A 24,238-nucleotide genomic window follows, 5' to 3' on the forward strand; every position below is an offset into this window, starting at 1 on the left:
AGATGCCAGTCCCTGAATAGGATCCAAAGGGGTAGTGAAAAATGGAAGGATAAGTGTCTTGAAACCTCTCTTTTGAAGGAGTGAGTTGAAGTCATAGGAAGGTGAAAATACAGAAGCAGGTAGGGAGTTCCAGAGTTTACCAGAGAAAAGGATGAATGATTGAGAATATTGGTTAACTCTTGCATTAGAGAGATGGACAGAAAAAGGATGAGAGAAAGAAGAAAGTATTGTGCAGCAAGGCTGTGGGAGGAGGGGAGGCATGCAGTAAGCAAGATCAGAAGAGCAGCTAGCATGAAAATAGTGGTAGAGATAGCAAGAGATGCAACATTGTGGCGATGAAAAAGTGGCTGAAGACAGTCAGAGAAGAGGAGTTGATGAGACGAAAAGCTTTTGATTCCACCCTGTATAGAAGAGCAGTATGAGTGGAACTCCCCCAGACATGTGAAATACATTCCATACATGGACAGATAAGGCCCCTGTACAGAGTTAGCAGCTGAAGGGTGAGAAAAACTGGCAGAAACATCTCAGAATACCTAACTTCATAGAAGCTGTTTTAGCTAGAGATGAGATGTGAAGTTTCCAGTTTAGATTATAGGTAGAGGACAGACAAAGGATGTTCATTGTAGAAGAGGGGGACATTTGAGTGTCATTGAAGAAGAGGGGATAGTTGTCTGGAAGTTTGTGTCAAGTTGATAAAAGGAGGAATTGAGTTTTTGAGGCATTGAACAATACTAAGTTTGCTCTGCCCCAATCAGAAATTTTAGAGAGATCAGAAGTCAGGTGTTCTGTGGCTTCCCTGCATGAAATGTTTACTTCCTGAAGGGTTGGATGTCTATGAAAAGACGTGGAAAAGTACAGGGTGGTATTATCAGTGTATGAGTGGATAGGATAAGGTTTGGTTTAGAAGATCATTGATGAATAATAGAAAGAGAGTGGATGATAGGGCAGAACCCTGAGGAACACCACAGCTAGTAGATTTGGGAGAAGGACAGTGACTGTCTACCATAGCAGCAGTAGAACGGTCAGAAACGAAACTTGAGATGAAGTTACAGAGAGAACGATATAAGCTGTAGGAGGGTAGTTTGGAAATCAAAGTTTTGTGACAGACTCTGTCATAAGCTTTTGATATGTCTAGGGCAACAGTAAAAGTTTCACCTAGATCTTTAAAAGAGGATGACCAAAACTCAGTAAAGAAAGCCGGATCTCCAGTTGAGCTGCCTTGATGGAACCCATACTGGCAATCAGATAGAAGGTTGTGGAGTGATAGATGTTCAAGAATCTTTCTGTTAAGGATATATTAAAAAATGTGAGATAGGCAGGAAATTAAAGCAATAGGATAGTAGTCTGAGGGATTAGAATGGTCACCCTTTTTAGGAATGGGCTGAATGTAGGCAGACTTCCAGCAAGAAGGAAAGGTAGATGTTGACAGAGTTGAAAGAGTTTGAATAGGCATGCTGCAAGCATGGAGGCACATTTTCATAGAACAATAGGAGGGACCCAATCAAGTACATAGGCTTCTGAGGGTTTAACACCAACGAGGCCATGGGAAACATCATTGTGAAGAATTTTAACGGGTAGCTTGAAGTAGTCAGAGGCTGGAGGAGAGGGAGGAACAAGCCCTGAATTGTCCAAGGTAGAGTTTTTAGCAAAGGTTTGAGTGAAGAGTTTAGCTTTAGAGATAGATGTGATAACAGTGGTGCCATGAGGTTGAAATAAAGGAGGGAAAGAAGAAGTAAAGTTATTGAGATGTTTATGGCTAGATGCCAGAAGTCATGAGTGGAGTTAGATCTTGAAAGATTTTGACACTTTCTATTAATGAATTTTTTTTTTGGTTAGTTGGAGAACAGATTTATCATGATTCCAGGCAGAAATATAAAGTGCATGAGATTCTGGTGATGGAATGTTCATGTATCTTTTGTGGGTCACCTCTTTATCATGTATAACATAAGAACAGGCTGTATTAAACTAAGGTTTGGAAGGTTTAGTTCAAGAAAAAGAGTGAGAAATGTACGCCTCCATGCCAGACACTATCACCTCTGTTATGCACTCGGCACACAGAGACAGGTCTCTGACGTGGAAGCAGTAGTCATTCCAAGGAAAATCAGCTAGGCACTTCCTCAGGTCCCTTCAACTAGCAGAGCCAAAATGATAAGAGGCATCTTAGCTTAGGGGATCCTGAGGAGGGATTGGAGTGATAGGACAAGATACAGACATGAGATTGTGATCGAAGGAGTCCAACGGAGAAGATAGGGTAAGAGCATAAGCAGGATTAGAGGTTAGGAAAAGATCAAGAATGTTGGGCGTATCTCCAAGATGGTCAGGAATATGAGTAGGGTGTTGCACCAGTTGTTCTAGGTTGTGGAGGATAGCAAAGTTAAAGGTTAGTTCACATGGATGGTCAGTGAAGGGAGGATATAGAAATAAGATCTGAAAAAAAACATACAAACATCTGAATCTTTATTGGCTGTTAGTTTACATATTATAATTTCCGCTTGAACAATAGTTTGTTTACTGGAAGCTGAAATGAGGAAGTTATTTGGGTCTATGTGAGTTTGTAAGCTGAGTGATAAATAATTGTTGACATATAATCATGGTTCCTTGATTTTTATTGCTTTATTATGTTTGATCATGATTTTGAAATTAAAACATTTTTATCATGTTTCTTTAATACTTAATGGTGATCAAAATCTGAAAATTCAAGCCTATAGGAATAAATGATTAATAAACAAGATATTACAAGTATATCAGTGAATGCACAACTTATTTACTATAATATAGTATGGGAAAAATGAGGCAGTTTGGTCACATCCACCACATTGAGACAAAAATAGTGGTACTATACTCAGAAGAGGTAGTGTGTACTGTAATGACTGACGTGGTGACCATGTGACAGTGGTGCTATCTAACCCACATAGTTGATGGCAGTGTTGGCTTGCATTTACTGATATATTTTAACTTTTTTTTTTTTATAGGTTTGAATGATGTGATTATTATTAATTTCAACATTTCTGAAAAATTATAAAGTACTCTCATTGCAAAATTAAATAAAGATAGTGAAAAATCAAGTGAACAGATGACCAGTTAGTTCCTGGCTCACAAACTCTTTACAGTTTGATTAATGCATATGCCAGCATACAAGTTGATCTGTTGCTTTAGTAATTTTGTAAAATTCTGATTTGTAATACAGATTAAGTCCTATATTCACCAAATGAGGCAATAAAAAAATAAAGCAGCACTACTTCCCCAGCCTTATTCTAGTGAAAGAAAAAACTGGTGTCTCTTTATTATATGGTAGCTTAATGAGTATTTGCTGCATAAGTTTAACAGCTGGGCACTTGGTGTTGGTGGTGCCACTGACACAACGATCAGCTATTGTAAATGTCGAGTTTGCAGGCCTGTGTTTTCTACAACTGTAATGTAGTAGGTATTACTGTGATATGTGGAATTACCTGTGGTAAATAGATTTTACCAAGCATATGTTCTAATAGGAAATAAATATGGTGAGCAGTGGGAATTATGGTAAGTGGTGTACAGTGAGTATTAAAGTACACCAACTGATGTGAATGGCAGGTTTGCAGGATGGTATATTTTCACTTTACTGTATGAGCTAAGTCATTGATATTATAATATCAGTATTAAACAGATTTATTAAACATGAGTTTCATTGTGAAATAATTGGTTGGCTGCAAGAGTTTTGGCAAGTGGTGTACAATGAGTGCTAGGCAGTCAGTTTCATTTGTTCAGTCCTCAGTAATAAAGGTTCACATCTTATATTTACCATACAAGTTGATCCCTGGCTTTGGAGAGAGACTTTTAGGCTGCAAATATTGACTTATACTCCAGCCCAGAATAAATAAAGGAATATAAGAGATATATGAAAAAAAGTGTTGCTATATGAGTGATACCACAGATAGTTAGTAGTTGATAGTGTTGCATTAATTTAATTTATTATGTACCATATCCACAAGGTATCTCTGCTTTTTATCCCACAGTGGGGATGAGATTGAGGAGTCTGTGGACCCTGTGAATGAATATAGGGATGAAGAGACCAGCCCCAAGTTTAATAGCCCGTCCACCAATCCAGCCAGTACCATCACCACCACCTCTTCCAAAGCTGCTGCTGCTCAGCCAAACAAAAGAACTTCAAAGCCTTCTAAAATGGTTGACTTAGGAGCAGCTGCTACATTTGGAAAGGATCTGTCTTCTTCACAGGTGAGTCTGATTCAGTGGCATGGAGAAACTTTCTTTAGTATTTACCATGGAGGTTCCTTATGGATTTTATTTCAGAAAAAACACAAAATTCATTGATCAAAACAGTTGGGGTTAAAAAAATAGGGTTGGAAAAAATACAAAAAATCTATGAGTATGTTAGCGAAGAAAATGTAGCTATGAGGGACACGAGAATGTGCTTCACCACAAACATGGTGGTGGTGTGCCCCAAAATGTTTGTTTCTTTAGTTGTTTTGCTGTAAACTAAGGATGTACCTTTAATTGTCTCTTTATACCATGTAGTGTTGTCAAACATTTTGGGGTGTGCCACTGCCATGTTTGTGGTGAGGCACATCCTCACGTCCCTCATTGCTACACTTCTTCACAAACACAATAAAAATCTTTTCATTGCCAATAGTTATGTGGCATATTTTTCAATTTGTTTCACTATTCTAGTGAAACTCTAACACTTGTACTATGTGATTGTGGCTTGTATATTTTCAAGGCATCACTCATCACCTCAGTAAAACACTTTGTTTAAAACAAACAACCCTTTTGTTAGCCAGTGCAAGGAGTGGTCACAAAAGATCATTTTCCCTAATGTCAATATGTTAAACACTGAATCTGTTATTCTATGCTTTCAAAAACATATGAGGGGCTAATCTAAATTTCCATGTAGTTATTTTCTCCTGACATATTTTTTCGGACTGAGAAGGGGCAAGTTGCCAGTTTGTGCAATGTGACACTCATGTTGGTGGGGGTTCTGATCATGAGTGTCGCTGACTGTAGGTGCTTTACATTGGTGTACAAGAATTTTATATATTTCATGACTCCTATACTCACACAAACTTGTTCTGCACCTCAGTGTCCAACAAGCCACAGTAATGTTTACACAAGATTTTTTATTCCTTGTTTGACTCTTTAACTGAAGATATTTGGCCAGTAACTTATGCTCTCCACAAGGACAGTTCTGCAAAGACTTCTTTGTGAAAGTGCTATTGCTAGATAATTTGAAGTGACTCTTTGAAGCCTTGAAAGTGTTGTTGCTGGAGTAGACAGTGATGACAGCAGTGTGGAGTGCAGTCCCTTGACTTATCAGGGAGGCTTAGTCCCAATATTCTACTCCTAGGGATGATGACCCTGCTGGAGATAAATATTTTTCCCTTGATGCATTTGATATTATAGATTCTGATGATATAAATTACTATCCTTCAGGCTCCTCATCCTCTGAATATGAAAGTGAGGAAGGAGAGTTACAGATGTAAAGATCACAATGATATTTATCTATTATAAGTGATAAAACAGGAGTATATTTTCTTTATTTTGCTTACAAAAAGATAGAGATTTCACAGTAGTGAGTGAGTGCTTGAGGGTTACAGGTGAGAGAAGTGGAGGCAGAATCCTGGTGAAGCAGCAAACCTTAGCTGTGAATCCTCACTAGGCTGTAGAACTGTATTCAACTTTCTGAACTCTGTCCGATATAGTAATAAAAGTTACTACATTTCATCACTTTACCACTTGATAACTCAGTTTGTGTTTATGCTTATTTGGATACGAAGGATTGAAGATCAGTATGTTGTTAAACTATGAAGAACTGATTAAGTCAAAGCTGAGAAAATGACTGGAAAATCAATGTTTTTGGTAAAACTTTGGTAAAATCATCCTAATTAAGTGTATCTGGTAACACCCATTCTATAGGTTAACTAAATGTCACTCACTTGCACTAGTGCATCAACCATATTTAATCCAAGGAGCTGCTGTGGTAAAATCGCTCTGTGCATGCTTGCAGACCCAGGGGCTCTAAGGTGCACAGGGGTGCACAGGTTTGAATCCTGGTTATGGTCTGAGATTAGGAACGGCATCCACTTGAAATAACAGGTCCCAAATGCCAAAATTAAAAATCCTCCATTACTGGCCACTATACTGAGCATGATGAATTAGGGGAAACCAGGCATAAAAAAAAGTAATAATAATAATAATAAATAAATAAAAATAGATAATAAATAAATAAATTTAAAATAAAATAAATAAATGGAAAATGTACAAGCTTCATGTCATTGAACCAACTCAGGGTGAGGCACTCTTTCTTAACAATTTAAGGTATTCCCTTCTTTGTTTATTGCCAAATCATCATGGAAGGTTCCACTTGATCCCCTAAACCATTTAACATTTTCTCTTTCACTTTTACTTGCTATACCCTTTCCTTCTTGCTGGAAGTTTGCCTACATTCAACCTGTTCCTAAAAAGGGTGACTGTTCTAATCCCTCAAACTACTGTCCTATTGCTTTAATTTCCTGCCTATCTAAAGTTTTTGAATCTATCCTCAACAGGAAGATTCTTAAACATCTATCACTTCACAACCTTCTATCTGATCGCCAGTATGGGACATATCAAGAGCTTTTGATAGAGTCTGGCACAAAGCTTTGATTTCCAAACTACCCTCCTATGGTTTCTATCCTTCTCTCTGTAACTTCATCTCAATTTTCCTTTCTGATCGTTCTATTGCTGCTGTGGTAGACGGTCACTGTTCTTCTCTTAAACCTATTAACAGTGGTGTTCCTCAGGGTTCTGTCCTGTCACCCACTCTTTTCTTATTATTCATTAATGATCTTCTTAACCAAACTTCTTGTCCTATCCACTCCTACGCTGATGATACCACCCTGCACTTTTCCACGTCTTTTCATAGACGTCCAACCCTTCAGGAGGTAAACATATCATGCAGGGAAGCCACAGAACGCCTGACTTCTGATCTTTCTAAAATTTCTGATTGGGGCAGAGCAAACTTGGTATTGTTCAATGCCTCAAAAACTCAATTCCTCCATCTATCAACTCGACACAACTTTCCAGACAACTATCCCCTCTTCTTCAATGACACTCAACTGTCCCCCTCTTCTACACTGAACATCCTTGGTCTGTCCTTTACTTATAATCTGAACTGGAAACTTCACATCTCATCTCTAGCTAAAACAGCTTCTATGAAGTTAGGTGTTCTGAGACGTCTCCGTCAGTTTTTCTCACCCCCCCAGCTGCTAACTCTGTACAAGGGCCTTATCCGTCCATGTATGGAGTATGCCTCACATGGCCGGGGGGGGTTCCACTCATACTGCTCTTCTAAACAGGGTGGAATCAAAAGCTTTTCGTCTCATCAACTCCTCTCCTCTAACTGATTGTCTTCAGCCTCTCTCTCACCGCCGCAATGTTGCATATCTAGCTGTCTTCTACCACTATTTTCATGCTAACTGCTCTTCTGATCTTGCTAACTGCATGCCTCCCCTCCTTTCGCGGCCTCGCTGCACAAGACTTTCTTCTTTCTCTCACCCCTATTCTGTCCACCTCTCTAATGCAAGAGTTAACCAGTATTGTCAATCATTCATCCCTTTCTCTGGTAAACTCTGGAACTCCCTGCCTGCTTCTGTATTTCCACCTTCCTATGACTTGAATTCCTTCAAGAGGGAGGTTTCAAGACACTTATCCATCAATTTTTGACCACTGCTTTGACCCTTTTATGGGACTGGCATTTCAGTGGGAATTTTTTTTTATTAGATTTTTGTTGCCCTTGGCCAGTGTCCTTCCTACATAAAAAAAAAAAAAAATACCAGATTTGTTACATGCATTTCCACCTTTTATTAAACATTTTTAGCCCCACAAGTGTAGTATTTTATTTGCAGTTCATACATACAGTGGAACCTCAGTTACTGAACGGCTCCCTTTTCTAACAAGTCAATTTTTTTATTTTTTATTTTGAACTCATAGTTGCTTCAGTTGCTGTACCATAATTTGGTTCTTGAATAGTTACTTGATTTCAAATACTAAAAGACAAAATAAAAGCTGCCTTTAATTGCTAATTTATAGTTTCTATAAATATTTCCTTTGTTTTTACATATTTACAGGAGAGACATAGGGGGTGAGACTGTAATTCAATCTTTGAAATAAGGTAAATGTGATCCATTGAAGAGCCTCGATGTAAACAAACAGTTTTTAGCTGGCTGAGGTGTAATCCTGAGGCTCTTTCAAAGACCCACAATGCCTTCACTACTGTAGAGCTGTATTTTTCACAGTAGCATTTCCCAGCAGCAAAATGTCTAAGCTTTATGATCACCTTCCTTTTGGTGGTGAGTGGGTTGCTTCTCTCTGTGTCACTCTTTAAGGCTTCCCTCACCAGAGGGATGACAAAGAGAATACCTGCATGGTCCAAACAACATCTTCTGATGAGTTCTGTATTATTTATCTCATTCAATATGTCCTTTCTATATAATCAATTTCTGAGCTGGAGATGCTGTGGAGCAGCCATTTGGCAGTGGGAGTGTCTGTCATAAGCCACTAAGACAAGGTGGACTGGTATGCAGGAACAGATTAGTCCATTTTTCATTGATTCCTATGTGGAAAATAGTTTTGGTTTCCAGAACGAATTTAGTTTCAGAAGTTCCACTGTATTTAAAATTCATATATATATATATATATATATATATATATATATATATATATATATATATATATATATATATATATATATATATATATATATATATATATATATATATATATATATATATATATACACACACACACACACACACACACACACACACACACACACACACACACACACACATATATTATGTTGATAGTTTACCATAATTTATGACATTTGAAAGAATAATGCAGGCTCTTTGGGCCAAAAAGAATGAGCTGATGAGGACTCTGGTAAAAATCTGTGAATACCAAACTGGCAAATATATATATATATATATATATATATATATATATATATATATATATATATATATATATATATATATATATATATATATATATATATATTTGTGGTTTAGTATTCACAGATTTTTATCAGATGTCCTCATCAGCTCATTCTTTTTTGGCCCAGAGGCCCTGGAATATTCTTTCACATATCATAAATTATGGTAAACTACCAACATAATGCACACATATAGTGGAGAGGTGCATCACCAAAGATGAAAATTTGTTATATCCAGAGAGAGAGAGAGAGAGAGATGGAAGGATGGGAGGATGGGAGATGGCAGGCAACAGCCTTTAAGGGGGCATTATACCCAAAATTTGGTCAATAGAGGTTCATTATATCAAAGGTTTACTGTATATATAAGTTTAATTTCTTTTCATTTTACAGTGTACTGTATTTTTAGAAATTAGAATATTGTATACTATATGTGTAATTGTTTTTTATTGTGTTAAAGTGAATTTGAAATGTGCATGACAAGTGTGAGATGTATATTTTATGGTTTAAACTATTAACATAGTTATTTCTAAGCCTTGTAGGGATGGTTTCCCATATTTGTGGGTTTTCGTTATTTGTGGGAGGCTTAAGAACGTAACTTTGTGACTAGAGGGAGCACTATATATATATATATATATATATATATATATATGTATATATATATATATATATATATATATATATATATATATATATATATATATATATATATATATATATATATATATATATATATATATATATATATATATATATATATATATATATATATACAGTCGTACCTCGGTACTCGACCGCCTCTATACTCGACCAAATCGGTGCTCGACCAAAAAATTCGAGTAGAAAATGGATCGGACCTCGAACAGATTTTCGGTACTCGACTAGCCGAGTCGACCTGAACGCGCTCCTCGGCCCTTCACGGCCCTTCTCGGCCAGCGGGTAAGTGTCAGTTTGACTCAGACCGCCAGCGGAGTAAGACGTACGCAGTTTGTTCGAGTATTTCTTCCCAGATTTAAACTTTTTCGTGTTGCTCTAGCCCTTAATAATGGGTCCAAAGAAAGACAGTGATAAGGGGAAGGCAAAGAGGAAAACAGAAACAAAATGGTTTATAATGCTTTATTTATCTTTATCATGTACTGCTTGTGCACATTTACGTTTTATTGTTGTTTAGATACACGTTCTTATAATATTTTAGGTATTTTTCTTAATGGTAAGAACGGATTAAAATACTTTCCATTATTTCTTATGGGAAAATTGGTTTCGGTGTTCGAACAAATCGGTGCTCGACCACCACCTCAGAATGGATTATGGTCGAGTACCGAGGTATGTCTGTATATATATATATATATATATATATATATATATATATATATATATATATATATATATATATATATATATATATATATATATATATATATATAGTATATTTGAGATATAATTAAAAGATTTTGGGACTGCACCTGTGAAAAGAAGTGAAAAAAAAACCTGATGTAAGTTTCACCTTCATCTCCCTCAAAAGTAATTGCCTTATACAGCGCAGTGATACACTACTTCCAGCACTTCTGCCATGCTTGGTGTGCTCCCTGGGAGTACTTTTCTTCATATATGTGGAGCACCATCTGTGATTTATGATGAACCATTCTAATCCCTCAGACTACTGTCCTATTGCTTTAATTTCCTGCCTATCTAAAGTTTTTGAATCTATCCTCAACAGGAATATTCTTAAACATCTGTCACTTCACAACCTCCTATCTGATCGCCAGATCAAATACTGGTGATCTTCTGGCTTTCCTTACTGAGTCTTGGTCATCCTCTTTTAGAGATTTTGGTGAAACTTTTGCTGTTGCCTTGGACATACCAAAAGCTTTTGATAGAGTCTGGCACAAAGCTTTGATTTCTAAACTACCCTCCTACGGCTTCTATCCTTCTCTCTGTAACTTCATCTCAAGTTTCCTTTCTGACCGTTCTATTGCTGCTGTGGTAGACGGTCACTGTTCTTCTCCTAAATCTATTAACAGTGGTGTTCCTGAGGGTTCTGTCCTGTCACCCACTCTCTTCTTATTATTCATTAATAATCTTCTAAACCAAACTTCTTGACCTATCCATTCCTACGCTGATGATACCACCCTGCACTTTTCCACATCTTTTCATAGACATCCAACCCTTCAGGAAGTAAACATTTCATGCAGGGAAGCCACAGAACACTTGACTTCTGATCTTTCTAAAATTTCTGATTGGGGCAGAGCAAACTTGGTATTGTTCAATGCCTCAAAAACTCAATTCCTCCATCTATCAACTTGACACAACCTTCCAGACAACTATCCCCACTTCTTCAATGACACTCAACTGTCCCTCTCTTCTACACTGAACATCCTCGGTCTGTCCTTTACTGATAATCTGAACTGGAAACTTCACATCTCATCTCTAGCTAAAACAGCTTCTATGAAGTTAGGTGTTCTGAGACATCTCTGCCAGTTTTTCTCAACCCCCCCAGCTGCTAATTTTGTACAAGGGCCTTATCCATCCATGTATGGAGTATGCTTCACATGTCTGGGGGGGTTCCACTCATACTGCTCTTCTAGACAGGGTGGAATCAAAAGCTTTTCATCTCATCAGCTCCTCTCCTCTAACTGACTGTCTTCAGCCTCTCTCTCGCCACCGCAATGTTGCATCTCTAGCTATCTTCTACCGCTATTTTCATGCTAACTGCTCTTCTGATCTTGCTAACTGCATGCCTCCCCTCCTCCCGCGGCCTCGCTGCACAATTCTTTCTTCTTTCTCTCACTTCTATTCTGTCCAACTCTCTAACGCAAGAGTTAACCAGTATTCTCAATCATTCATCCCTTTCTCTGGTAAACTCTGGAACTCCCTGCCTGCTTTTGTATTTCAACCTTTGTATGACTTGAATTCCTTCAAGAGGGAGGTTTCAAGACACTTATTCATCAATATTTGACTACTGCTTTGACCCTTTTATGGGACTGGCATTTCAGTGGGCATTTTTTTTTATTGGATTTTTGTTGCCCTTGGCCAGTGTCCTTCCTACATAAAAAAAATAAAAATAAATAAGTAAATAAAAAATCTATGTTAAAATGGTGGCTATTCAACTTGAATATTATCTTGGAAAAGAGAAAAGTCACAGCGGACCAAATGTAGTGAGTAAGGATAATGGTGACTGATGATAGTATTGAAGTGGACCCCCCCAAAAAAAAAAACTCAAACATTTTCTAAGCACTGTGATTGGGTGTGTTGACATGATGAATTACCCATTTGATCTTTCAACACAGTTCAGCTCGTTTGTGCTGAATCTTTTACTTCAGATGGTAGAACTCTTGAGATGAGGGTCCATGGAGTTCTACCACAGATGGTGCTTCATTCACATGGAGAAAAAGACTTCCAGGGAGCACATCAAGCATGGCAGAAGTGCTGAGGGCAGGCATGGTTTTTTCTTTTCATAGGTGCAGTCTCCAAACTTTTTGATTGCATCTGGTATGTATATTAGTGAGGGACTAAATATTTGTTTTTGCCTTTGTTTCCACTGCCAGTTTATTGTGAATAGGGGAATATTTTCCCAAAATGATGAAAACAAATAAATAAAAATAATTTAGAAAATAATAAAATTTTAGACTTAATGGTTTTCACAAACAATGAACAATAAAATGGGGTTAGGCAAGACCAAGGAAGCAAAGCAGTAACCCTGTCCCTCCAACTCCTAGCAGGCCCCATGTGCATGGTCATATTCAGTTTTCTATGGCTGAACTCATATAATATTTGAGCATTCTATATCAGACATTGATTTAAAATTACTTTATTGAATAAATTCAATAAAGAAATGTGAAAACAAATGTGTCTGATGTAGAATGCCCAAATATTCTTGCAAGTCAGTTATAATATTAAAAAAAAAAAAAAAAAAAAAAAAAAAAAAAAAAAAAAAAAAAAAAATATATATATATATATATATATATATATATATATATATATATATATATATATATATATATATATATATATATATATATATATATATACACAGTGGAACCTTGGTTCTTAAACTTAATTTGTTCCTGAATGCCATTCAAAATCCAAAAAGTTCAAAAACCCAAACTATTTTTGCCATAGGAAACATTGTAAAATGGGTTAATGCATTTCCAGACATCATTCTACCCTGTCTTAGCAGCTTATGACATGCTCCCACAGCCAAGACTTCCCTGTCTTAGCGGCTTATGACATGCTCCCATAGCCAAGATGGCTGCTTCACAACATCCCCAGCTCACAAATTATTTATCCAGAAAGGATGTATTGAATGAACTTACTGACACAGAACTCATCAGAAAATACTGTTTAGACCATGCAGGTATTCACTTTGTCACTGATCTAGTGAGGGAAGCCTTACAGAGTGACACAGAGAGAAGCAACCCACTTCCACCAAAATGAAGGTGATCATAACACTTGGACATCTTGCTGCTGGGAAAAGCTACTGGAAAAATGCAGTTGTGCAGTAGTGATGGCGTTGGGGGTCATCGAGAAAGCCACAAGTGGCTCATGATTACTCCTGAGTGTTGAAAACTGTTTGTTTACATTGAGGCTTTTCAACAGGATCACATTTACTTTATTTCAAAGATTGGATTACTGTTTTACACTCTGTGTTTCTCCTCCAGATATATAACAACTAAGTAAATATTTATAAAAACTATAAATTAGTAAAAAATGGCAGCTTTTGCTGTCATTTGATATATAAAATCAAGTAACTTTGTTCTAGAACTGAATTATGGTACCGCAACTGAAGCAAAAGTAACTTCAAAATATTGTTCGAAAACCGATTTGTTCGAAAAGAGAGGCGTTTGGTAACTGAGGTTCCACTGTATATATATATATATATATATATATATATATATATATATATATATATATATATATATATATATATATATATATATATATATTAGGGTGGAGCTTTTTTTTATTTTTTTTTTAACTCTTTTTGTGGTTAGTGTGGAAAAGGTGCCAACTGGTGAGAAAAAAATTGTGTTCAAAGCATTTTTCTCTAGGACTACATCTTCTGTCCCCGCCAGCTCTTCAAAGTCTGAAAAAAAGTGTCTTAAATTAGTAAACTTCACATAATACCCCATTTCTATAATTTATCGTGTACTGTTTGTGGCTAGTGTGCAATATTATCTTCTATATGTATAATAATAACATACTAAATCTGGAAGCTGTATAGATATATCTTCTGTCCCCACAATATGCTTGAAATAAAAAAAAAGTTTTTCAAGACAAATTAAAAAAAAAATTTCCCAAAATAAAATTAATTGAATCTTTCACATGGCTAGTTCCTAAGTTGTGTTATATCACTTTTACCTCATGTGTTTAAAATTTTGGTGAGATTGGTTAATATCCTTTGTTCTTGCCATGTCACTTTTAGATATGAAGTATTTGTATTTATTCATTGTATAAAAAAATGCAAGCAATGTAGAATTACAACCATTCCTCTCATTGTTTTTTTTCTTTTCTTTTTAATTTTTTTGCTCATTGAAGCACATCTAGAATGAATATAAAACACACCTCTTTGCTTATTTTTTATTTACATATTGTAACTAAAAAAATAGCCCAGAACTCACCACGAGGACATGGATGTGTATCAAGTTCTACCCATTCTCTAGCCCAGCCACCCTACCATTACTGGATTTATTTATATTTTGTATTGTTTTTGGTGTCAAACTTAGGAATATTCTTCCTTGACTTCAATGTGTTCATAATGAATCTCTCTCTTTCTGATTCTCCGCAAACATGTTCTGAAGCTTCTGTTACTATTTTAATCAATCTTTCAACAGCTTGTGTGTGATGGGATATCTCTATAGTGTGGTGATGCCATGCTTCCTGTTTCGATAAGTTCTGTTATTTCTTCCTCGCTCATGCTCTTTGTCAATGGCAGTTCTGTTACTTCTGAATTTTGCCAGTTGATCAGTTTTGTGAATGTACCAGACTTAAAATCTTACTAAGGAATTTGAAAACTTCTAATTCGTGATCTGACTGATGTTTGAGCCTTCAAAATTCTTTGCCACCCCAAGTTTTTGATAACCTTATGGTTGTCATTTATCATTGAAAGTAAGATGTTTTCTGGATGGCCAAAGTAAGCATTTCTCAGAATTACTGGATTTACTATCGCTTGAATATTTGCATCTATCCTTGTAGTTATTCTAATAGTGTCATGAAGGTGTTTAGCTCCAAAAATAATTGATGGTTCACATTTAATTTTGAACCATATTGGTACATAAACCTCCATTATGTATCTTACTATTGCTACCAAATTTTCTGTGGGATTTTCTGTTGCCATGTACAAGTTAAGAATTCTATTCACTGTAGTGATACAATGAGAATGCACCATTTTACCAGGATTGTGATGCATTAAGGATATTCCACAAACCCCAGAGGAAACAGCTCTATATGCTTCAAGCAAATACTTCTGATCAGAGCTTAAATCTGAAAGGTTGACTTCAATGTTGATCACTTCTGCTTGAATGGGTTCAAAGTCAATAAATGGTAAATTTTCACAGTTAGACAATTGTTTTCCATTTATGCCAGTAAAGCCTCTTGGTCCTGTTGTAGGCCTATCTAACTTTAGCATCAGATGCCTCAATGGCAATTCATTAGCATGCAGTTGACACACAAACAATTGTAATGGTCTTTCAAGTTGTTCTAAAAGAGAAATTACACCATTCTTTCTGCCAATATTTACAACAGTGCCATCACAACCTACTGCAAGAACTTCAGGAATAATGTTTTTGTCATTCAGAAAATCAATAATTCCTGAAGCAACTGTCTACAAATTTCCAGACGACACAGCTACATGGCCAAGGTATTCAGAGCTCCTTGACACAAGTTATATGTTCTTTGGTCATTACTTGTTTGGCAATCTTATTCCCTTTTTTAACCTGAGATAGAGTTCTATCTTTTCTTCCATCGAAGCTGAGGGCCATTTTTTTTATCAGTGTCATGATGTTTTCTTGTCTCAAGTCTCTTTTTCATTGACCTCGACGAATTTTACTTCATTCAATAATTTCAAAGGCATCTTTTGAAGATATTATTCCAGTATCTTGTAAAGTAGCACTAACTATACTTACTGCAGTCCCATCTGAAACTTGTGACCTGTCACAAGCTAATGCAACTGATGGTAATATCAAAAGATTAGTTCCACGTAGATTCTTGTCTGTTTTATCTTCAAAATCAGAGTTATCATCTGTTGTTGATGTAGAATCTGATTCTGAAAATGAAGCTAGAGTTGCAGTACCACTCGTCGATGGTTCAGAGTGAGATGGTTCTGCTTTGTGTTGACTTCTTTTTTCTTTCCTCTGTAATGTCTTCATCAGTTTTTTAGTTGTTGTTTTGTCAGTAGCTCCAATAGCCATTTTTCTGTTGCTCCTTTGATTATTTAGAAAATTTTTTTCCCACTGTGGGACCTTTCTAGCTGCCTCATATGAGCAGTTGTTTATGGCACATTTACAAGCTGCAGTGTAAAAAAGTTATAAGCTCTCTTTTTTTTAATAATGTTGCTTTATGTATTTTTTTTTTTTTTTTATATGTAGGAAGGATACTGGCCAAGGGCAACAAAAATCTAATAAAAAAAAATGCCCACTGAAATGCCAGTCCCATAAAAGGGTCAAAGCAGTGGTCAAAAATTGGTGGATAAGTGTCTTGAAACCTCCCTCTTGAAGGAATTCAAGTCATAGGAAGGTGGAAATACAGAAGAAGGCAGGGAGTTCCAGAGTTTACCAGAGAAAGGGATGAATGATTGAGAATACTGGTTAACTCTTGCGTTAGAGAGGTGGACAGAATAGGGGTGAGAGAAAGAAGAAAGTCTTGTGCAGCGAGGCCGCGGAAGGAGAGGAGGCATGCAGTTAGCAAGATCAGAAGAGCAGTTGGCATGAAAATAGCGGTAGAAGACAGCTAGATATGCAACATTGCGGCGGTGAGAGAGGGGCTGAAGACAGTCAGTTAGAGGAGAGGAGTTGATGAGACGAAAAGCTTTTGATTCCACCCTGTCTAGAAGAGCAGTATGAGTGGAACCCCCCCAGACATGTGAAGCATACTCCATACATGGACGGATAAGGCCCTTGTACAGAGTTAGCAGCTGGGGGGGTGAGAAAAACTGGCGGAGACGTCTCAGAACACCTAACTTCATAGAAGCTGTTTTAGCTAGAGATGAGATGTGAAGTTTCCAGTTCAGATTATAAGTAAAGGACAGACTGAGGATGTTCAGTGTAGAAGAGGGGGAGTGTTGAGTGTCATTGAAGAAGAGGGGATAGTTGTCTGGAAGATTGTGTCGAGTTGATAGATGGAGGAATTGAGTTTTTGAGGCATTGAACAATACCAAGTTTGCTCTGCCCCAATCAGAAATTTTAGAAAGATCAGAAGTCAGGCGTTCTGTGGCTTCCCTGCGTGATATGTTTACCTCCTGAAGGGTTGGACGTCTATGAAAAGACGTGGAAAAGTGCAGGGTGGTATCATCAGCATAGGAGTGGATAGGACAAGAAGTTTGGTTTGGAAGATCATTAATGAATAATAAGAAGAGAGTGGGTGACAGGACAGAACCCTGAGGAACACCACTGTTAATAGATTTAGGAGAAGAACAGTGACCGTCTACCACAGCAGCAATAGAACGGTCAGAAAGGAAACCTGAGATGAAGTTACAGAGAGAAGGATAGAAACTGTAGGAGGGTAGTTTGGAAATCAAAGCTTTGTGCCAGACTCTATCAAAGGCTTTTGATATGTCCAAAGGCAACAGCAAAAGTTTCACCAAAGTCTCTAAAAGAGGATGACCAAGACTCAGTAAGGAAAGCCAGAAGATCACCAGTAGAGCGGCCTTGACGGAACCCATACTGGCGATCAGATAGAAGGTTGTGAAGTGATAGATGTTTAAGAATCTTCCTGTTGAGGATAGATTCAAAAACTTTAGATAAGCAGGAAATTAAAGCATTGGGACGGTAGTTTGAGGGATTAGAGCGGTCACCCTTTTTAGGAACAGGTTGAATGTAGGCAAACTTCCAGCAAGAAGGAAAGGTAGATGTTGACAGACAGAGCTGAAAGAGTTTGACTAGGCAAGGTGCAAGCACGGAGGCACAGTTTCGGAGAACAATAGGAGGGACCCCGTCAGGTCCATAAGCCTTCCGAGGGTTTAGACCAGCGAGGGCATGGAAAACATCATTACGAAGAATTTTAATACATGGCATGAAGTAGTCAGAGGGTGGAGGAGAGGGAGGAACAAGCCCAGAATCATCCAAGGTAGAGTTTTTAGCAAAGGTTTGAGATAAGAGTTCAGCTTTAGAAATAGATGTGATAGCAGTGGTGCCATCTGGTTGAAGTAGAGGAGGGAAAGAAGAAGAAGCAAAGTTATTGGAGATATTTTTGGCTAGATGCCAGAAATCATGAGGGGAGTTAGATCTTGAAAGGTTTTGACATTTTCTGTTAATGAAGGAGTTTTTGGCTAGTTGGAGAACAGACTTGGCATGGTTCCGGGCAGAAATATAAAGTGCATGAGATTCTGGTGATGGAAGGCTTAAGTACCTTTTGTGGGCCACCTCTCTATCATGTATAGCACGAGAACAAGCTGTGTTAAACCAAGGTTTAGAAGGTTTAGGACGAGAAAAAGAGTGAGGAATGTATGCCTCCATGCCAGACACTATCACCTCTGTTATGCGCTCAGCACACAAAGACGGGTCTCTGACACGGAAGCAGTAGTCATTCCAAGGAAAATCAGCAAAATACCTCCTCAGGTCCCCCCAACTAGCAGAGGCAAAACGCCAGAGGCACCTTCGCTTAGGGGGATCCTGAGGAGGGATTGGAGTGATAGGACAAGATAAAGATATGAGATTGTGATCGGAGGAGCCCAACGGAGAAGAAAGGGTGACAGCATAAGCAGAAGGATTAGAGGTCAGGAAAAGGTCAAGAATGTTGGGCGTATCTCCAAGACGGTCAGGAATACGAGTAGGGTGTTGCACCAATTGCTCTAGGTCATGGAGGATAGCAAAGTTGTAGGCTAGTTCACCAGGATGGTCAGTGAAGGGAGAGGAAAGCCAAAGCTGGTGGTGAACATTGAAGTCTCCAAGAATAGAGATCTCTGCAAAAGGGAAGAGGGTCAGAATGTGCTCCACTTTGGAAGTTAAGTAGTCAAAGAATTTCTTATAGTCAGAGGAGTTAGGAGAGAGGTATACAGCACAGATAAATTTAGTATGAGAATGACTCTGTAGTCGTAGCCAGATGGTGGAAAACTCGGAAGATTCAAGAGCGTGGGCACGAGAGCAGGTTAAGTCATTGCGCACATAAACGCAGCATCCAGCTTTGGATCGAAAATGAGGATAGAGAAAGTAGGAGGGAACAGAAAAGGGGCTACTGTCAGTTGCCTCAGACACCTGAGTTTCAGTGAGGAAAAGAAGATGAGGTTTAGAAGAGAAGAGGTGGTGTTCTACAGATTGAAAATTAGATCTTAGACCGCGAATGTTGCAGAAGTTAATGAAGAAAAAGTTGAGGGGGGTGTCAAGACACTTAGGGTCGTCGACGGAAAGGCAGTATGTACGAGTATGTATGAAACTTGGTTTGTGTTTCCTCTTAATGGAACAATCCTTCATCAAACTGTTGTACTTGTGGTAGTTACCTACATTGCATGAATGCGTCTTGAAGAAAGATCTGGTATAGAAGCTGACTTCCATATTTCTTATAACTGTTCATTGACAGACTTGGCAGTTTCATTCCAAAGTGGATGTTTTTTTTGTTGTTTTCAAATATTCTCTCTCCTATAAACATGCTTTCATGACATCTTCGTATTTTGGGAGGCATCTCTTATTGAACTGGCAAGGATTCCCAATATTAGGGCAAGTAAATGCTTGTCTCATATTCTGTAAAGAGCTCATGACTTCATAAATGGTCATATGTCTCTCCCCTCTGAGCTCTACTGGGAATCTAACATAGTGACTGCAGAGTGCAGACTTGCTGAGATCACGTGACCTGCAGCAGTGTAAGACCCCTCCCCTTAACAATGGGGTGAGGCTATGAAGGAGACTAGGCTAGTAACCGTGTGTGTGTGTGTGTGTGTGTGTGTGTGTGTGTGTGTGTAACTCAACTAGTTATGTGATCTTCTATACTGAAGTCAGTAGATTTTAGTGATTTAGTGAAATACTTATTGTAGCATTCTTCCAGTGGACATCACTTGCAATTTTGTTATATAATTAATGAATATAATTACTTATATGTAAAAGTGACATGGCAGGAACAGAAGTTATTAGGTAATCTCTCTCAGACTTTACACATACAAAGTATAAGTGACAAAATGACTTAGGTAGTAGCTATATGAAAGTTTGTTTGTATTTTATTTTTGGAAATAAAAAAAAATTGTCTCGAAAAAATAAAATTTTCAATATTTTAAGCACATTGTGGGGACAGAAGATATATCAATACAGCTTGCAGATTTAGTATGTTATCAGTATACAACTAGAAGGAAATATTCCACACTAGCCACAAACATTTAATAATGAATTGTTGAAATGGGGTATTATGTGAAGTTCACTAATTTTAGACACTTTTTTCGAATTTTGATGGGCTGGCGGGGACAGAAGATATTGATCTAGAGAAAAATGCTTTGAACACAATTTTTTTCTTACCAGTTGGCATCTTTTCTGCACTAGTCATAAAAAATTTCCAAGAAAAATAAAAAAAATGCTCCACCCTAATATATATATATATATATATATATATATATATATATATATATATATATATATATATATATATATATATATATATATATATATATATATATATACACATATATATATATACACATATATATATATATATATACATATATATATATATATATATATATATATATATATATATATATATATATATATATATATATATATATATATATATATATATATATATATATATATATATATATATATATATATATATATATATATATATATATATATATATATATATATATATATATATATATATATATATATATATATATATATATATATATATATATATATATATATATATATATATATATATATATATATATATATATATATATATATATATATATATATATATATATATATATATATATATATATATATATATATATATATATATATATATATATATATATATATATATATATATATATATATATATATATATATATATATATATATATATATATATATATATATATATATATATATATATATATATATATATATATATATATATATATATACACACACACACACACACACACACACACACACACACACACACACTCATCATAACTTCATTAAAGGTGCCCAAAGATTGGAAAAAAGTAGATATAGTCCCCATATATAAGAATGGAAGCAAAGAAGAACCATCTAATTATAGATCAGTGTCATTAGCAAGTATAGTGGCAAAAATGTGTGAAAGAATAGTGAAAGAAAAATAGAGTGAATATCTGGAAAAGAGAGAGAAATTAATAGACAGACAATTTGGATCCAGAAAAGGAAGGTCGTGTACAACGAATTTAGTTTGCTTGTACTCCAGAGTCATAGATATAGTACAAGAAAGAGAGGGATGGGCAGATTGTGTTTATCTGGACTTAAAGAAAGCATTTGATAAGGTGCCCCTCAAGAGACTGCTGTGAAAATTAAAAATGTTTGGTGGACTGAGAGGAGCACTCTGACATCGGATCAGTGACTTTCTGAGAGGAAGGCAAATGAGAACAGAGGTCAAAGATAGGAAGTCATCTCGGAGAGAGGTAATTAATGGTGCCTCACATGGGATCGGTACTAGCACCATTTATGTTTGCTATCTGATCTATCTGTTTGTTATGTGAGTGATATGATGGAAGGGGTGAATAGCTACATGAATCTAATTGCTGATGATGCAAAATTGATGAGAAAAGTGGAGAGGATAGAGGATTGTGAAGCTCTATGGGAAGATGTGAATGTGATTTGGGATTGGAGTGGCACTTGGAAAATGGAGTTTAATGTAAAAAAAATGTGGAGTGTTGAAGTTTGGCCATAGTTGTGTGAGGCCAGTCTTTAGTTATAAATTGGGTAATGAGGAAATAAAAGTGGAGTGAAGAGAAAGTCCTTGGAATCATTGTCACTGATAAGCTGTCCCCAGAGGTACATGTAAGAAGGAAGACAGGGGAAACATATAATCTGGTGAGAAACATAAGAGCAGCATTCATCTATCTGTATGAAGAGATGATTAGGAATGTAATTGTGATAATGACAAGACCTTGTTTGGAATATGTGGCAGTGATATGGTCTGCCCACCACTAAAAGGCACCTAAAGAAATTAGAGAAAATACAACAAGCAGTGATAAAGTTACCTCTGATCTTATCAGACTTATTATATGAAGAGACTAAAGAAACTAAACCTGCCCACCTTGGAAGAGAGAAGAGAGAGAGGTGACCTGATGGCTTTATATAGGATTTTGTTGGGCCATGAAAAATTGAACTGGAGTGATTTGGTGGTGAGAGACATTAAAAGCACAAGAGGACATGAGAAGGTGAATAAAGGTGTGTGTAGAAGGGATATTAAGGAGAATAGTTTCCTGCAAAAGACTGCAGGAATCTGGAATGAGCTGCAAAAAGAAATAGTAAATGAAATAACTATACATGACTTTAAGGAAAAACTGGATAAGAGTAGATATCGAGATGGGATAGCATGAGCTTAGACTCCTCCTCCCATAAACCACAACTAGGTAAATACAACTAGATAATTACACACACACACACACACACACACACACACACACACACACACACACACACACACACACACACACACACACACACACACACACACACACACACACACACACACACACACACAAAAGGCATGGAAGGTGAAGAAGCAGTGGAATGAAGGAAATAGAGAAGAATATAAACAGGCAAGAAATTAATTTCTAGGATAAGAAGAGAAGAAGGATGGAACTTTGAAAAAGGATATAGTGAACAAATGTAAGGAGGAACCAACCAAAGCTTTTCTATAGATACGTAAATGGTAAAATGAGACCTAGACACAGTATTGTTGAATTAAAAAGAGGCAGAAGGGCATATGAAGATCACAAGGAGATGAGCAAAATTATGAATGAGAGTTTTAAAAGATTTGAAAAATAAAAATAATACAAATAAAACAATAAAAATATACAAATTAATAAACCGTATGGAAAAGGTAGACAGACAAGTTTCGGAGATGCATATAGACGAGGGAACAAGTTGTACAAAAGGACATACAAAAAAGATTAAGAAGAGTAAATGTTTAAATTTAAGTTTAATAGTTTAAGTGAGGAGATGGTTACAGCTGCAACTTTAAAGAGAAATTTGATAACTGCAGATATGGAGACAATACAAATGAGCTTTTAGCTTCGACTCTGTACAATACAGCTATGTAAACACACACACTCACACACACACACACACACACACACACACACACACACACACACACACACACACACACACACACACACACACACACACACATACTGGAAGGGGAAGTGGTGTGTGCTACAAATATTCATGACTTTAAGGAAAAATTAACAAAGTACATGAGACTTACCGTAGGTCAGTTGAAGTGTACTTCTAATTTTTCGAGGCAAATCACCTCTGCTGGTGCGGAGATTTCACATGAGAGAGAGTGCGTCACGCGCTGCCGGCAGACTTTAAAGCAAGGACTCGACATCCACATGATGAACCAATTAGGAAATTAAGTAACCTGTAGAGCTTAAGGTAGGGAGGGAGAGGAGGGCATGTGAAATCTCCGCACCAGCAGAGGTGATTTGCCTCGAAAAATTAGAAGTACACTTCAACTGACCTACGGTAAGTCTCGTGTACTTTGTTAATTTTACTTCGGCAAAATCACCTATCCGCTGGGCGGACATTTCCCATGAGGCTTTGAAGCCATGTGGATGACGAGGGAGGATGCAATAGTAGAGAGAAAAAGGAAATGCCCCACAAGAAACAGTACTATAACTATTATTCCATGGAAGGATCTTGTTCATGAGACAATCATACAATTGGTGTATAAAATAAGGTACATTGCATCCAACTTAATCCAATCTACAAACAATGTTGAAATATGGTAACAGTTCACATCATAAGGTAAACCTAAGGTACTAGATACTAAATACTTAAAATATCCGTGTACTGCAACACTGGAGTGCAGCAACAAACCCAAATCATGTCTTATTCTAGCACTGCATCCTGAAAGAGGTCAGAA

General features: G+C 36.7%; 1 protein-coding gene across 4 annotated transcripts in view; it reads left to right on the forward strand.

Annotated features, from left to right (window-relative positions):
* Positions 1-24,238, forward strand: part of LOC135099776 (clathrin interactor 1-like) — a 173,493-nt gene that overhangs the window by 72,289 nt on the left and 76,966 nt on the right. For all 4 annotated transcript variants that reach the window (XM_064002298.1, XM_064002297.1, XM_064002296.1 and 1 more), the window contains exon 6: positions 3,993-4,212. In XM_064002298.1, coding sequence (XP_063858368.1) covers positions 3,993-4,212 — 220 coding nt within the window. The remainder of the gene's footprint in view (positions 1-3,992; positions 4,213-24,238) is intronic.

This window comes from Scylla paramamosain, chromosome 4 (genome assembly GCF_035594125.1).
Source record: "Scylla paramamosain isolate STU-SP2022 chromosome 4, ASM3559412v1, whole genome shotgun sequence".
In the NCBI taxonomy this organism is placed as follows: Eukaryota; Metazoa; Arthropoda; class Malacostraca; order Decapoda; family Portunidae; genus Scylla; species Scylla paramamosain.